General features: G+C 40.5%; 2 protein-coding genes across 2 annotated transcripts; one reads left to right on the top strand and one right to left on the bottom strand.

Annotated features, from left to right (window-relative positions):
- Nucleotides 1-5,175: 5,175 nt before the first annotated feature.
- Nucleotides 5,176-6,339, top strand: LOC108938006 (purpurin-like). Its single transcript, XM_018758267.1, has 4 exons — nt 5,176-5,292; nt 5,423-5,559; nt 5,645-5,757; nt 5,999-6,339. Exons 1-4 carry the CDS (start codon nt 5,176-5,178, stop codon nt 6,337-6,339), a joined length of 708 nt encoding a protein of 235 aa, XP_018613783.1.
- Nucleotides 6,340-6,907: 568 nt separating this feature from the next.
- On the bottom strand, nt 6,908-13,495 carry idua (alpha-L-iduronidase). Its single transcript, XM_018758332.2, has 14 exons — nt 13,190-13,495; nt 12,393-12,533; nt 11,946-12,028; nt 11,708-11,815; nt 11,427-11,522; nt 10,797-10,999; nt 10,160-10,339; nt 9,806-10,022; nt 9,195-9,404; nt 8,467-8,588; nt 8,224-8,349; nt 7,771-7,847; nt 7,571-7,671; nt 6,908-7,274 (listed from the first exon to the last, which is right to left on the bottom strand). Exons 1-14 carry the CDS (start codon nt 13,348-13,350, stop codon nt 7,174-7,176), a joined length of 1,926 nt encoding a protein of 641 aa, XP_018613848.2. The 5' UTR covers nt 13,351-13,495; the 3' UTR covers nt 6,908-7,173.
- Between the last annotated feature and the right edge of the window lie 2,008 nt (nt 13,496-15,503).

The following is a 15,503-nucleotide window of genomic DNA, read 5'->3' as shown; positions in this document are numbered from 1 at the left end:
TATACATGCAACGCAAATTTAAAAAAAAAAAAAAAAAAAGAGGTAGACTCAGCCTTCAAATGTTACAACAATGTTCAGGTGCCAACGCCCTCAGATGAGGTAGAAAGATTTATTTTAAATGCTGCTTCCTTGAAATCAGCAGGCATAATTAACTGAATTAAATACTTTTATTCCTGATATCGGGGAAATATAAGACAGGCATGAGACAGGTGAAATCATTTCACTCTTGTCTATTGTATGTAATGCTTTATTGTATTTGCAGAAAGCCAGGCAAGGTTACAGATTTACTGTACTTCTGAAATTTTGATTTTTATTTTTAATATGGAGAAAACTTTTCTATAATGATTCAAGCTCAACCTAACCATGTAGCTAAAAGGATGTAGAAAGCCTACATGAAGTGTTTAACTTATAAATAAGGAAGTACCAGTTATTCAGAACTTTTGATTTTGTGCCAGTGTGAAAATGTACTGCTCTTTCCCCTAACAGGATCATATCAGTCCACTGAATTTTGTGACTATTTTCAAAACAACATCCTATTGGATCACACACTGATCCACTAAGATTGAAAGATCTGCTTTATCAGTGCTTGAGAAGAGGTCAGCTTATTCTCATGTACTGAGCATGGAGTGAAGTACTGTACATGTGGAGGAGGGAGTCACAAATTTCACAAATATTACATCACTTCAGTTTTATCAAAACATGTTAACAGAAGAGTGGTCAACTAAATGTTAACGAAACTAAGATTTTTTCCCCCCTGAGGAAATGACAAAGGATTTCAACACAAACACCACCATTACAACCACATTAAAGAATTTCTGAACATATCTCTCTGAACATTGATTTCAGTTACACTGACATTAGTTTTGTTGCCCTTAACACTGCCCTGTGGTAAACTGATTCTTAATTAGAATTACTGTAGAATATGCTTGTAAAGCTCTTTTGTAAAGCCACACAGTCATCTAGTCCCACAATATTCACTTTGACCAGCAAATACAGACTGCATATTATTCATGTCAACTGTACATAATGGGAATCAGAATCAAAAGGTGTCCAATTGGATGATGAGATACAACCCAATAGCTGCTAAGTATATGACAAACAAGACTGAAAATATGCAATAGATCTTGGGAGCCAAAGGAAAAGATGACACTGACGTGCTTCTGCTTATCTTTCCTCAATGCTGAGATCCAAGGGTGCAGCACTTCTTGGTGGGCAAGTATTAAATTATAGAGACCTCCACACTTTCTATTTCACATTCAGCGAACAGTTCAATCATAATTATAAGGGCAGTGCTAATAGAAATCAATGTGCACAGGAGGTCACCAGGACCAGGAGGGAGAACCACTGACCTGGAGGGTAAGTGTTCCTAAAATGTGACATATTATTTATTGTTTTTAGGACTTGACGTAACTTGACTTTGTAGGGTATTGGATCTCTTAACAATCTTCACAAGAAATGAACCTCTTCCAAACCACCTTTATAACATGTGTAAAACACTTTACATGTGGTGTAAAAGGATGTAAACTTACACAGACACATTTTCACAACACAGTTGAAAAAGAACCTGAAAAAAAGACGCTTCATATTTATAGCAAAGCAGCAGAAAATACAATGAATCCTGAACAAAAATTTCCAAATTTCTGGATCAACTTCTGAACATAAATATACTGCAGGAAATATATCATGCTATGCAAGCTGGTAAATAGTGTTGCTACATCCTAAACCAACTTGCTTTGAACAAGGCTATCTGCCAAACAACTATATCATTCAACCTTCCTTCTACTTTTACCTCACAACAAAAGACTAACACACATCCTTCACACCACGGATGATGAATCCAAATCCTCACAGACCATGATTCAGAAATTTTAATTCTTCAAGCTCCTCTGGAAACTTCAGTATCACTAAGCAGGTCAACCCCATTAAGAGACATTTACATTTATTCATTTAGCTGACACTTTTCTCCAAAGCAACTTACAATGTTAAGGTTACAATTATTTACCCATTTATACAGCTGGGTTTTTTTTTTTTTTTTTTTTACTGGAGCAATTCAGGGTAAGTACCTTGCTCAAGGGTACTACAGCCAGAGGGGAGGCTCAAACCTGCAACCTTTGGGTCTAAAGGCAGTCACTCTAACCACTACACTATCACCTAAGGTCCAAAACCTATTAAAAAAAAAAAAAAAAAAAAAAAAAAGTCAGGAACGTCAATCAGACAATCTAGACAATAACAAGTTACACATTTTATTTCTTCTGTATTAATTGCTTAACTGACATTAGCAGTATTTCATTAAGAACCACCTTCACCCAGTATTTCAGGTGCAATTCAGATAACTGAAAAGGAGCTGTAATACTTGCAGATACATCACTGTGCAAGAGGCCAGATAGATGAAACACTTTTTTACACTGTGCACACAGTGCAGACCTGAATGTAACAAATAAGTCAAAATGGCCAATTACAGCAAATCAGTCTCACCGCCCACACGCTTCCATTTAAATTTGTGCATTTGGCAGATTTTTTCTTCCAAATAATATGCAGAAATATTGCCAAAAATAACATCTTCACCTTTTGAATGTAACCTCTAACACAGGCACATTCATTACTGTGTGAGCGAAATCTTAGTGATGGAAAATTCTCCATCTTTTATGTGAAACATCACAACATGGACCTTGGAAGGAAAGAGATGCATCTCTGTCTGGAACCAAGGAAAGACCATGTTCTCTAAGTACAGAAACACACCATTGAATAAATACTCATAAAATTCATCTTACGCAAAAAAATGCTACAAGAGTGGTACCTGAATATCATCACCATGAGTTTTCATAATAATAAAAAAAGATCAAATTTGAAACTAACATAACCAATGTCACATCACATGACACACTGTAAATGCCATAAATATGACCTCAGGAAGGTCAATACTACTATGAAAAAATTATAGGAATGGGTAAAAATTACAATAAACTGAAATTTTGGATGAAAATATTTTTGAAAAAGATTTTTATATACAATACACTTTTTTATACTGATGGTCTTTTTAGGCAGTACTTACAGGAGATAATGCTTGTTTGCTTATTCTTATTACAATTACTCCTCTTCGGAAATTTAAAATGCCAACCTTTAATCTCCCAGACAATCTCCTTAAGCACCATTAACAACCACTATACCATCTGCTCCCACTGCTATTTTAAAACGAACAGCATTTTACAGTCAGTAGTCATTTTGACCAGGTGCAGCAGGTCACCTGAGGACACACCTACAGCACTGTCTGAGCTCTGAGGGCTGCAGAAATGTGACTCAGCACATAAAGGCTTGTCACAGGCTCCAAAATGAGCAGCTGACTCTTACAGAACACATAACCAGGTGGTTACCACATGTGCTGGCCAATCCCATGCTGTGCTGCGCTGTTATCTGTCTCCATCCCCTTCCTCTGCCAGTCAGATAACCCTGTAAAACAATGCTAGGATTTCTAAGATTACACTGAAGAAAAGGCTGTCAGAGCAGTTCAGTCCAGGTCAGGGTATTTAAGGATAACAGGAGTACTGTTGCATGCTGAATTAGCTGCAAGCCTATTTAAATAAGAGCTAAATATAGAAATATAGCATCAGAAAGTTAATTAAAAAAAACAATTTTACATACCATTTTGGGGGGGAGGTTCAGATTTGAAAGATATGAATTATAAAGATGTATTTCTCCATGGAATTGTCTTTAGGACCAAGTTATCCTTGCTTGGCATCTGTCAGAACTGAGTGTTCTGGATTTACATAACGCACAGATTTGAGTATACACACACAGGTACATGTAGGTTATGATTCACAGATCTGCAGAAATGGTCATCCAGCACAATTCTGTATTTCCTATAGAAATAAGCAGACCTTACTTTGCACAGTCTACAGGAGTAAACACACGATTAATAACTGTGCTTCGGCTCAGAAGGCAGCTTGGACCAGGAGCCGCTAACAATGAGATGAATCCGGCCCTGTTCCACCAAGGAAGCGACAGGGCTGTTAGCAGGAATGTGAACTCACTTCTCCAAACAGTGCAACATTTTGTAAAGTCCTCCATCACTGCCCTCTCACCGGAGAAAGGTAAGAAAATAACGAAAGTAAATGTGAGAGACCCAGGATGTTTGTTGCACCTTCCTCGGATGTGGATGCATACAGCAGGACAGTGTGTGCAATTGCAACAGTGGCTGGTCTGCAGCTGCATATACTTCATGTGCTTGAATTTACAATTACATGACAAATGTGTAATTTTCCAAAATACTGTGGTGCATATGATTGTGACAAGTTACATGCAAATCATTTCCTAAGGCCTCAGTGCAACACCACACATCGGGTTTAGTTTGGAACATCACCTGATAGGTACTGGTCCACAATTCCATGGGACACGTCTGTTCTTTTTCAGACACATGCTTCACATTCATAAGGACAAGGTTACATAAAACCATCATCTACATCTGAGATTCAACCACTCAACGATGACCAGATTACAGGTATTTTTTCAGTAGGATTAGCTGTAGAGTTTAGCTCCCTATTTAGTTACATGTGAAAATAATCGTTAAGCCCGTCTGTGCCCGTGTATAAAAACAAGCCCGGCCCAATAAGCTGCACTTCACTGGAGGAGTGGAGGAAGACCGGCTGCACCAAACCCTACCATCTTCATATCTTCTCACAGAGTCGATCAAAACACAGGTCAGTATTAACTACCGCGAGGGAAAACAGGGAAAAAGAACAGGGAATACAAACTGTAGAGGAGAGTACATCTGTGTTCTTCTGGACTTTTAGGCTTAAGGTACAACTTTGCTTGTGTGTGACAGTTAAGGATGGGGTGTATGCTGTTTTCCATGAACCACAACTATAAAGAAGGTAATTACAGACAGAGAGCACATGGGGTATTATGCAATCATGATTTTTAGCTACTCTGTTCTGAAATTTTTCATAGCAACATGCTTACAGTCTATTAACCACCCTTGCAATATTATGTGACGATATTAGAGTGTTGTATATGATGTGTTCCTTAAAGTCTCATTACTTATGTCTAGTCTGGATGAACTATAGGTCTTCATAATGATGGTAAAGGAAGAGCATGTCTAAGATACACCTCAGCAGGTAGCTCAGCAGCCATTGTCCACTGAAGTTATGCTGCTGAAACCCCCTGCCTGTTGTCCACAGAATGGAATACCCCACACTGGCGCTTCTCTTGGCTCTGCTCGCCTGTGTGGAGCGGTGCTTTTCCGTCTCCTGTGTGGTAGACAGCTTCATGGTCAAGCAGGACTTTGACCCAAAGAGAGTGAGTTTGAATTTGGTGCAGCCTTGAATTGACTCACTCTGCTCATACCTGGTGCTTAGACAGAGCCACACAGGAACAGTAGGTAGTAGTTTGGTAGTAGCACAGTCTCACACTTCCTGTGTGTCTGCAGTATGCCGGGAAGTGGTATGCCCTGCAGAAGAAGGACCCGGAGGGCCTCTTCCTGCAGGACAACATCTCCGCTGAGTACACCATCGATGACGACGGTGCAATGATAGCCTCGTCCAAGGGCCGCGTCACGCTTTTCGGGTGAGCAATGGGTACGACCACTTTTAGAGGAACAGGTATTACAGAGCCACCATCTCGCTGACCCATCTGGGTGTGGACCCTCCAGGTTCTGGGTGGTGTGTGCTGACATGGCGGCCCAGTACAGTGTCCCAGATCCCAATACTCCAGGCAAAATGTTCATGAACTACCAGGGGCTGGCCAGCTACCTGTCCAGTGGAGGTGAGTTTCCACACAAGCCTCAGTTTCACTGAAATTTACTCATTTATCTGACACTTTTCAAAAGACGGGGAAAAAAAAAAAAAAAAAAAAAAAGTGCAATTCCCTTGCTCAAGGGTACGTCAGGAGGTTGTGGGATTTGAACCTTGGTTCTTCAAGTTTAAAGGCTGCTAAAATAAAAGCAGTTCTACTTCTGAACAAACTCAAAACTGCAGGCGACCGAAACATTGTTTACTACCTTAAGGTGACAACTACTGGATCATCGACACCGACTATGACAACTACGCCATCACATATGCCTGCCGCACCCTGAAAGAGGACGGCACCTGCGATGATGGCTACGCCTTGGTCTTCTCACGGAACCCCCGTGGCTTGCCACCAGCCATCCAGCGCATTGTCCGCCAGAAACAGGAGGAGATCTGCATGGCAGGGCAATTTGAGCCTGTACTGCAGTCTGGTAAGTGCAGTGACCTTACTGAATTACCACAGTACACGCAGCACTCAATCAAGAACAGCCAGAACCCTCACCTGAACCATAGTGGAACACCAGAGGGTCCAGAGAGCACAGCTATGCTAGTGCCCTAAAGAGAAAGCAGACTCAGTCCATATGTCACAGGTGAATCTGGCAAGTCTGGCTCAAATACATGATTTTCTGAGGTAGTATGGCATAAAAAAATGGAAACGCTACAGATACTACCCTCACTAGACACCTCCTCTTTTTCACAACTATGCAATCAATAATTTACTGTAACATCACTATGACTGAAGTTCTGCCAGTAATGATTTTGACAGTGGACAGTTTCATAGTAAACTGATTCAGTCTGGGGACTATAAAAATACCACTCTTCTTTTTCTCTCTTTTCTCTGCAGGCGCATGTTAAATGTGAGCACCATGGAGATGGAGAGAATTCTTTAGTGAGCCAACGTGAAGAGGGGTGTCCAGAGCACAGTCATAGCCAATCTTAGGCCCCAGAGCCCTGATACACTGCAAATGAAGGATCCACAAACACCATGCACCCTTTTGCTGTTTATGCATTTTCTGTACAAACACAAATAAACACTTTTAAAACGCCAACAAAAGTGTTCCTTGCCTATTCCAAAGCAAAAAAAAAAAAAAAAAAAAAGCATAATATACAGCGTCATTAATGATTTGTTCATCTGGGGTAGAGGTCAAAATACAACCAGAAATTAGACATAAAAATAAGTCAGTTATACAAAATCTGAGAAGGTGAACAGAGGCAACAAAACACAGATACACACACAATTACTTTAAATGAAAATTAACAAAAATTAAGCGCTTAAGTATTCACAAAAACAATCAAAAATAAAGCTCTACAGATTTAAAAGTGCAGTTTCCTTTCAGTGAAACAAATGCCATTGTTGCTGCATAGTAAACATGGTAACTGTCGATGTGGCCAGTCAGTGCTTCCCACAGAATTTCTCACTTTGTGAGTACTCCCCTGGCCTACCCCAGTAATCCACTGCACGCACTCTGTAGAAGCCACAAACATCCAGGTTCTCTGTAAAAAAAACAAAAGTGTGGGGAGAGAACGACTTAAGACCAAACAAGAGATGATTCAGGTTCCAGGAGATGAAAGTATTGAGCAAACAAGGAAAATTCGTATAACTTTGAAAGACAATTTCCAAAACAACTAAACAGAACAACCCTAGTACTAAATGCCACCAAATAACACAAATGATAATAAACATTACCATCACCCTATATTATTTACCTTCTGGAATTTCGCTTATAAATCTAATCTGTTACTTCATTTGAAAGTGAAATTTTAAATTATTATTAATCTGATATCCTCACCTGGGGCAAACACATATGATGTGAATATACTGTCCTGTGTATTAATCCTCCGAAATTTTCTGTTATCGGTAGAAAATTCCACTTCATAAGTTTTAATGCATCTGTGGATTAAAAGATAAAAAAAAAATTAAACACATCCCTGTTTTAACTGTACCATACAGTTTAGACAGAAACCTGTAGAAAAAAAAGTTAACGTTTACCTTGAACGGACAGAACGATCTGACCACACAACCAGAACCTGTCCTTTGGTGACAGCTATGAAGCGTAACCCATTCACCTGTAGAAGTAATCAGACAACAGCAAATGGAAAGGATTCACTCATCTTTCCACAAAAAAAACCCCTAAATCATATATTTTGTTCATTTTAAAAAACAATGAACAACTGCAGATCACCATCTATAGGAGCAGACAGCAACATTCATTCACAAACATCGAGAGGTGTACTAGACTTTTGGGTAATTCAGCACTGAAACAGCCCAAAAACTCAAACTGAACCTGGGTTAGACTCATGTCAACACAGAACAAAGTTGGACCCTTCATCCACCATCCTTCCACAGGCTAAATGCCTTAAAGTAACTTATTGCATTAGGAATTAAATAGGTGAGGAGTCACTCCCACATTAGCCATACATGGGAAATGATCCGAGTACACACCTGTTCTGGTGTTGCCTTTGGGCGGGCACACACATGTACAAGGAGAACTGCTGGCACAGGAAGTTCCACCTTCAGGGTCAGTGTTCCCTCCGAGGGGAAAGGAAGGGGCCCTCGCACTTGTGGCTCCTTAAATGGAAGGACAAGGGAATGTTTAGGTTGTACATCTGTGCTACAACTTGCAAGGATCTGAAATTAAAGGACCTTAAACATTTTTTCGGTCATGGCTAACCTGCAGTGACCTACCCCCAGATTGCGTAGCTGCTGGAACTGCTTGGCTGTGGGGTAATCTGGACTCCCAAAGCTCTGCCACAGCTGGTATGGGTTGGAGCTGTTGTTGTCCAGGTAGTAGGTAATGTACACCAGGTCTGCCAATAAAAAGGCCATCCGGAACAAGCACGTGGCAGTAAAGATAATGATCATTTAACAGTTGCCCTGTTCAATCAAAATTCATTAAGTTGGCCATTTGTTTATGATTTTGTCAAAAGAAAACACTACTTACTGCAATTTACCCATTTATACAACTAGGTAATTCTTTTGGTATCATTTCAGGACCTTGCTCAAGGGTGTTACAGCAGCAGTGGAATTTAAACCTACACCTTTTGATTTGAAAGCAACAACTCTAACCATTACGCCACGTACTGCCCCATAGTTCTGCTTGTTTATCCAATACTTGTACAGAGTAGATGCACCCAGTTTTATTTACAGACTCAAGTCACTTTAACACATGTAGCCAACATAGACTACAAGAACAACAGTTTAATGTCTCACTCATTTTCACAGCAGAAGTTCCCAGCCTGTGATTTGAAACTGGAAACATTCCGTCAAAACCCTGCCTTCTATACACCCTGCTCCAATGTTAACAGAGCCATCTGGTAATCATCTGGCCACTATGGACACATGTTAAATTGCTATGAGAACTCCACCTCCTGGAATGCAGTGTACTGGATTAAAACATACATCTTAACACTCACCCTTCTGACCCGAGAACCCGCTGAGCTGGAGCGTGACATGGTTGGCAGAGGGGACAGTGTGGTTGTCCTTGCTACTGTAGACCAGTATGGCTGACTGCCAGCTGTCAGAAGTCCCAGGGACAGGGGACTTGTGGGTACTGGCCAGGACCCCTATGGTGTCATCTGTGGCAGACCCCTCCAGAACAATATAGGAAAACACCTGAGTCTCTCCTGGTCATATCCAAATGGAAAGAACACCAATTAGTGCATTTACAGTGCTTTGGTTTCTGACCACTATAATGGCAACACCTATACAAATATAAGCTTACAATGGCTGAAGCGCCACCTAGTGACTCAAGACAGACTCCTCTGAAGAGCAACCATACAGTCAGAACAAATGACAGAAAAACATAAAACAGCAACCAGAAAAGGTCATCCACGAAACACAGGAAGCAGAGGAAATGTAACAAATTTAAATTTGGGGGAAAAAAAAAAGCTTCTGAAATTCCATAGCAGAAGGAAGGCTGGATTTTCAGATTTACTTCTACCACTGGTGTTGCAATTTTGCGACTATAGGGGGTCTTTTGGAGAAATTAATCCAAAAAGGGTCCCAAACATGCTGCTTTTCTCACCTAGCAGAGCCAGAAGGCCCATAACAGTGAGGACTGGTTTCCTCAGCAATTGTACATGTGGAGGCTGAGTGTTGTTGACCTGAAACCGGGCAGTTAGCGTGCGCTGCGTAAATTGATTGGGATGGTAGCTCAGGAAGGCATTGTCGTTGCTCAGGAGGGCATAGTGTATGGTAGAGTCTGGGTCACCGATGATCAGATCCTGGTGCTGAGATATCACCTGAGCAGGCGACATAATCAAAGCTAAAATCCTGCTATAACAGAGCAACTGTATGATAAAGAATATGAAAGTGAACTCCTTGAAACAAGACAACTAGTAATAAGCCTCTTAAAACAGCTGCCCCTCTGCTCTCCTACCTTCACCACCATGGCAGCGTACGTCACATCTGCCCTCCAGTCCTGGGGTTTAGACCAGCCCACCAAAGGGTCTGCCTCATCATTGTACACTGGTAGAGATCTGAATGATGGAAATCGCTCCTGAATTTCTTTCACTGTCTCAACTTCCTGCTGCAGAATGGGAAGGGATCCTCCACCACCCTGAAAAAAGTTTTTTCTATATGTGAGCGAGAAATACTTTGAAACAAAATAGTAATAGTTGATAGTGCAGTAGTTAGAGCTGTCTCCAGATCCAAGGACAGATCTCACCCAGTGCTGCAATACCCTTGAGCAAGGTACTTACCCTAAATTGCTTCAGGGGGGAAAAAAAAAAAAAAAAAAACACCCACCTGCATAAATTGATAAGTAGTTGTACGTAGCTAAATGTTATAAATTGCTTTGGGGAAGGGAAAAAAAAAAAACCCATCAGCTAAACGAAGAAATGTAGTGTAAATGTGAAAAAAAAAAGACTTTTGGAAATTCTAATCTTCAAAAAACTGTTTGCAGAGTAAATTATTATTCTCTGCAGAAGTCAAAAATATGAGCCGCACCTCCTCTCAAAAACCCTCCTTCTCCAATAAGGCCCTGTATGTCAGTGCCTGGTGGGCCCCCTGCTTACCTTCTTGTGGAGGGCAATGTAATCCAACCGAACCCCAGTCTCCCCAGTGAAGAAATTGGTTCCATTGTGGCAGTGCTCCAGCAAAGCCCAGCAGTAAGGGGAGTGGGGATAGGAATGGCAGGAATCCCCTGGGCCCCCAAATCGCAAGGTGGGGCTGGCATCCCTAAGACCCTCGGAGCAAGCGTCATAGTAATTCAGGAACCCTGAGCACAGAGAATTGGGAACACATTTTTCAGTCAAAGACTCAGTCATTTGTTCACTCCTTTAAATAGAGAGTATTCAGCTGATGCTTTCCAGCTTGACAGTGAATGTTCAATTACACACAGATAGAGGAATGGAAACATGGATTTCTGCCAGTCACGATGATATAAACCAAATCACCCATCTCCTGACTGTCAAAATAACCTCATTTACGTCGCAATCTTAATAAATCAAATGGTAAACAAGGCACATTTGCTGAAAATGCAAGAAATTCAAGGAGAAATGAATTTATGACAATGTGTTAACTATTTAATGAATAAATCAGTAAGATCTACAATTAACAAGCACCTGTACCTGTATTACACCATGTACTCCAAATAAGTCAACAAATATAACTGAGTGATGCTTTCTCAGAACTACATACTTTACCTTGGATTGACATGGTGATATTGTCAAAATCATGATTGTTTGGCTCATTCCATGTTTCAAAGTTCCACTGGGAGACATAGTCCAGGCCATATTTCTCTACAATCAAAGATGAAATCTGTATTAGAATAAACCCGGGGAGAAATAAACACATTGTAATTAAATACAATAAATATGTTTAAGAGTATATCACAGTCAGGAATGCCAAGAATGTTTAGAAGAGGAATCCTGCCTGCAGCCAGTAATCTACATCTGTGCAACCTCACTCATCACCCTGAACTCACCAATATACCTTCTAGCAGCGAGATACACTAGGTTCCGCCATTCCGCAACCTGCTGCTTCTCCTCGAAATCCGTAAAGTAGTTGGAAACACTGCCCATCAATTCAAAGCCTACAAACGTAAAATTATTGTTATAAAATTTCTCTTTTATTATTACATAAAAATATTACTGAGCAAACACGCATGGGAGAATCTGAAACTGAGTCGTCTGCATGAGAGGCTATTTGTCAGACCAGCTTACCAGGACGAAGACCGTTCTGCCAAAGAAGTTCAATCAGCTGGTCGAGATTTGTGAAATTGTAACGAGGCACTCCTTCAACAACCCTACAGGGGACATTTGATGTTATGCTGTTAACCCAAAACATGCATTTCACACAGAGACTCATAACTGCTATCAAACCACAGCATATTCAGCCAAGAGATGATGGACACTGGAAATTTTAAATTGGCAGGAACAACATATGTTTATCATTGATCATGCATATGAGTATCATGTTTCAGTATAATTTAAGCTAGTAACTCTACCGACTTGTTATCAACAGGGTATGGACTAAAATCCTGAGAAGACCCTACTGTTTGGCTCCTTAATGAAATAATCTTGAAATGCTTTAATAATGATTCCATATTTATATGACACTATAACTGGACTATCACTATGCTTACTGCACCCAGTTACTTTCATACTTACTGTGCTGTTACCAGCTCTAGCAGCCAGTGGATTCGAACCTGCTCCAAGCCGCCATGGGGCACAGAGCTCACATAGGCAAGGTTTAACTGCTCATCTCTGCTCAGGTCATATTGGTCAGCTTGGGTATGAGGAAGTGGAGGGCTGAAGAACAGGATTGTGGAATGGTTATGGCAGCATGGTTACAAATGTGGTTAACTGATGTGAAACAAAGAAGAAAAAAAAACACAGCTAAGAGCACAACACTGTCATATAGCCATCAGGTTTCATGTTTTTTCAAAAAAGTTATTTTAACATATTTGAGGCTCATTAGCATGAAATGAACATTTTTAATACGATACATGTTGGTAATTGGCACACTGCTGGACCTGGTCAGGACTCCAGATCATTAACCACTATTCCACACTGGTCATATGTATTGCTTAACAGCATTTAATAAACTTAATTTCATTTTCCAGTCCAGAAATGGTTTGCACCCAAAAACACCAGAAACCGCCCCAATATAGACATGATGCATTTATGTCCATTTGCTTTGTACCAATACTCTGCTGCATGCTTTTAACTTTAGCTGATGGCGACACTTGACAGGGCACGTGACCAATTTAAAAAAACCCGACCACACGTGACTAGGCACGTGACACCACCTGCCACAGCGCCTATCCTGAATTGAATTGCCTCAGTAAAATGCTCTGTTGGAAAATGGATTAAAAACTCCAAGTCACTTGGTCAAATGCGTCAGTTAAAGTAGCGAATTATTAGTGGTAATAACGTGGCCGTGTGACAGCGCGATGAGGACCCACCAGAAGCCGGTGCTCCTCCAGAAGTGCCTCAGCGGTCGCACCGCCGTCTGCACGTCCACCGCGATGTCTGCGCACGCAACTGCGGTACCGCTCACAGTTGCGCACAGGCGGAGCAGCGAGAACAGCACGACTGCGGCGGATCTGCCCTTCAAAATGCCCATTCTCCTACTGGACACCGCAGCCACAAGCCACTTGTGTTTTAGTCAAAGCTGTTATGAAGTTTTCGAAGCAGCAGCAGAATTTCCTTTGTGGCTGTGAATCAGAGCATGATTAAAATTCATAAGGGCGAAGCCAGCGTTTTCCGACTTCTTCTATCCATTTCGTTCCGCCGTTAAACTGTAGCTCTACAGCGACACCTGCTGTAGTGGATGCCAAACTGAGCCTGTTTGCTGTTTTAAAATATTACTGTCATTTTCTCTTGCGCATCAGCTGTACTATTAACTACTTCATTTGACTATTTCTGCAAAAATTTTAAAGTAGTTTACAGTATAGGCGTTGATACTGTGTTGTATAATTGAATAAAAAATTACTTTTCTCCAAAAAATGGTTCAGATTCACCACTTTTCTCAAATCACACATTTACACCTGAAGACAAAGTTTGTTACTAATATTTTGAGTGATTTGGCACATTATGCTTTTCAGACTCGCAGTGATTTGCTTTTATGAGAATATTACTGATGGCTTTCATTGTTTTAGATCTCTGCTTCAACACATCGAAAACAAAGCGCAAATGCTTTGGCTTCAAAAAGTGATCAAGGCCTTTGTGACACAAAAAGCAGCTGCTTTCACTGAAAGATTATTTTAAATCTTTTTTTTAATTTAGCATTTTAAAGTATATAAAACAGGGATAAATAAACTTGAGTCAATGTGAATTAATACAATAACTGATTGCTAATTAACTTTGGGAAATTGGTAGTAAAGTGGTTAAAGGTGTTGCCTTGGGATCTAAAGGTTGCATATTAAAATCTCACCTATGGCTGCAGTACCATGGAGCAAGGTACTTACCCAAAATTAATCCATTAAATCCTAGCTGTATAAATGGGTAAATCATTGTGGAAAGCTTAACATTGCAAGTTTCTTTAGAGAAAAGCATGAACTAAAAGAATTAATGTAAATTTTATTGCTGATGATAGGTAAAAACATGGGAAATCTTTCAAGGTAGAGAGTAGGAAGAAGAAAGCACTCTCTAAGATTCACCTTTTCATAGACAGAGGTATCGGTACAGTATTGTCCAATCAACAGGCCCATTGTGGTCATGTGACATGTTGTCACAGTAACAACAACAAACCTTCTAAAGTTTGACTTGTAATTTGACCAGAGAGACATTCATTCTCCAACTATAAAAGAATTTTTTATATGAAACCAGAAAACCTGCCGTTATTCTGTCCTCTCATGGCAATTCTTTCAGGAGGATCCACTGCTGCATCTGTTGCTCCGGCCTTCTTCCATCCTGACATGTAGAGGCAGAGATCAGGGATGCCAATCTCCTCTGGAGCAACAGGCCGAGTTGGGATCGGAGTGGACACGTCGATTGCTTGGGTGCCCAGTGGGGTCAAGCAGGGTTCGAGGCCCTCCTACACACATTCTGATTCTTATCTGAAGAGGTGAGCAGAAGACCCTATACTACATTTTCTCCTTCGTGACAAAAAAATTTGGATTTGAAGATAAATTAATTTTTTTTAAGTGATATTTTGCATAATTCAGCAGTTTTGGTTATGAAACACCTAAAAATCTCTTGCTTAAATTTTATCATTTGTTTTAGAAATTATGGTATTTTTTTATCATAGCATGTTGCATAATATTGTATTATTCTGTAATGTAAGTTATAAATAATGTAAGTTATTAAAAAAACACTTCCCATCTGGTGAGTTTTCTTGCCTTGTCAGCAATTAGGGCAAAGCTTTGTCAAACCTATAAACCTATGCCAAACCTGATTTCTAATACGCTTCCAATGTTTCATCAGTGATTTCATGCTAGGTGCAAAGCTCCACATCAGATCAAAATCACACCCATTATGAGAGACAGGGGTCCTGCTCTGTGTACTTCAACAGTATGGTCAGCCTTTTTTGTGTCATTAAAGCTAGAGCATGGTGATTTCGTCAGAGATGTGGTAACCTGACTATGGTCAGATGCCGTAATGTGAGTGCGGTCCTGGATATGGTGATTCCAGGTGAGTGGCACAAGTAGGGAGGGGGAGTACAGTATTCTACAATTTACTTTGCTCAAAAGTGTCACAGCATCCCCCCATTATAATTGCAGGCTTTTGGCCACAAATCCAGTTCAAGGGGAACATAATGTGCAACAAATATGCTGG

Source organism: Scleropages formosus, chromosome 17 (genome assembly GCF_900964775.1).
Source record: "Scleropages formosus chromosome 17, fSclFor1.1, whole genome shotgun sequence".
NCBI classification, from domain to species: Eukaryota; Metazoa; Chordata; class Actinopteri; order Osteoglossiformes; family Osteoglossidae; genus Scleropages; species Scleropages formosus.
Note: the sequence above shows the minus strand (reverse complement) of the source record. Positions and strands in the feature narration are given on the sequence as shown.

Bases quoted from the DNA above. Each gene is read 5' to 3' on its own strand.
- LOC108938006 (XM_018758267.1), top strand. From the start codon at position 5,176: ATGGAATACCCCACACTGGCGCTTCTCTTGGCTCTGCTCGCCTGTGTG. The intron at 5,293-5,422 runs GTGAGTTTGAAT...GTGTGTCTGCAG, and splicing joins AGGACTTTGACCCAAAGAGA to TATGCCGGGAAGTGGTATGC. The intron at 5,560-5,644 runs GTGAGCAATGGG...TGGACCCTCCAG, and splicing joins GGCCGCGTCACGCTTTTCGG to GTTCTGGGTGGTGTGTGCTG.
- idua (XM_018758332.2), bottom strand. From the start codon at position 13,350: ATGGGCATTTTGAAGGGCAGATCCGCCGCAGTCGTGCTGTTCTCGCTG. The intron at 11,816-11,945 runs GTAAGCTGGTCT...TTACGTTTGTAG, and splicing joins GCAGAACGGTCTTCGTCCTG to GCTTTGAATTGATGGGCAGT. The intron at 9,405-9,805 runs GTGAGAAAAGCA...GGATATGACCAG, and splicing joins GGGCCTTCTGGCTCTGCTAG to GAGAGACTCAGGTGTTTTCC.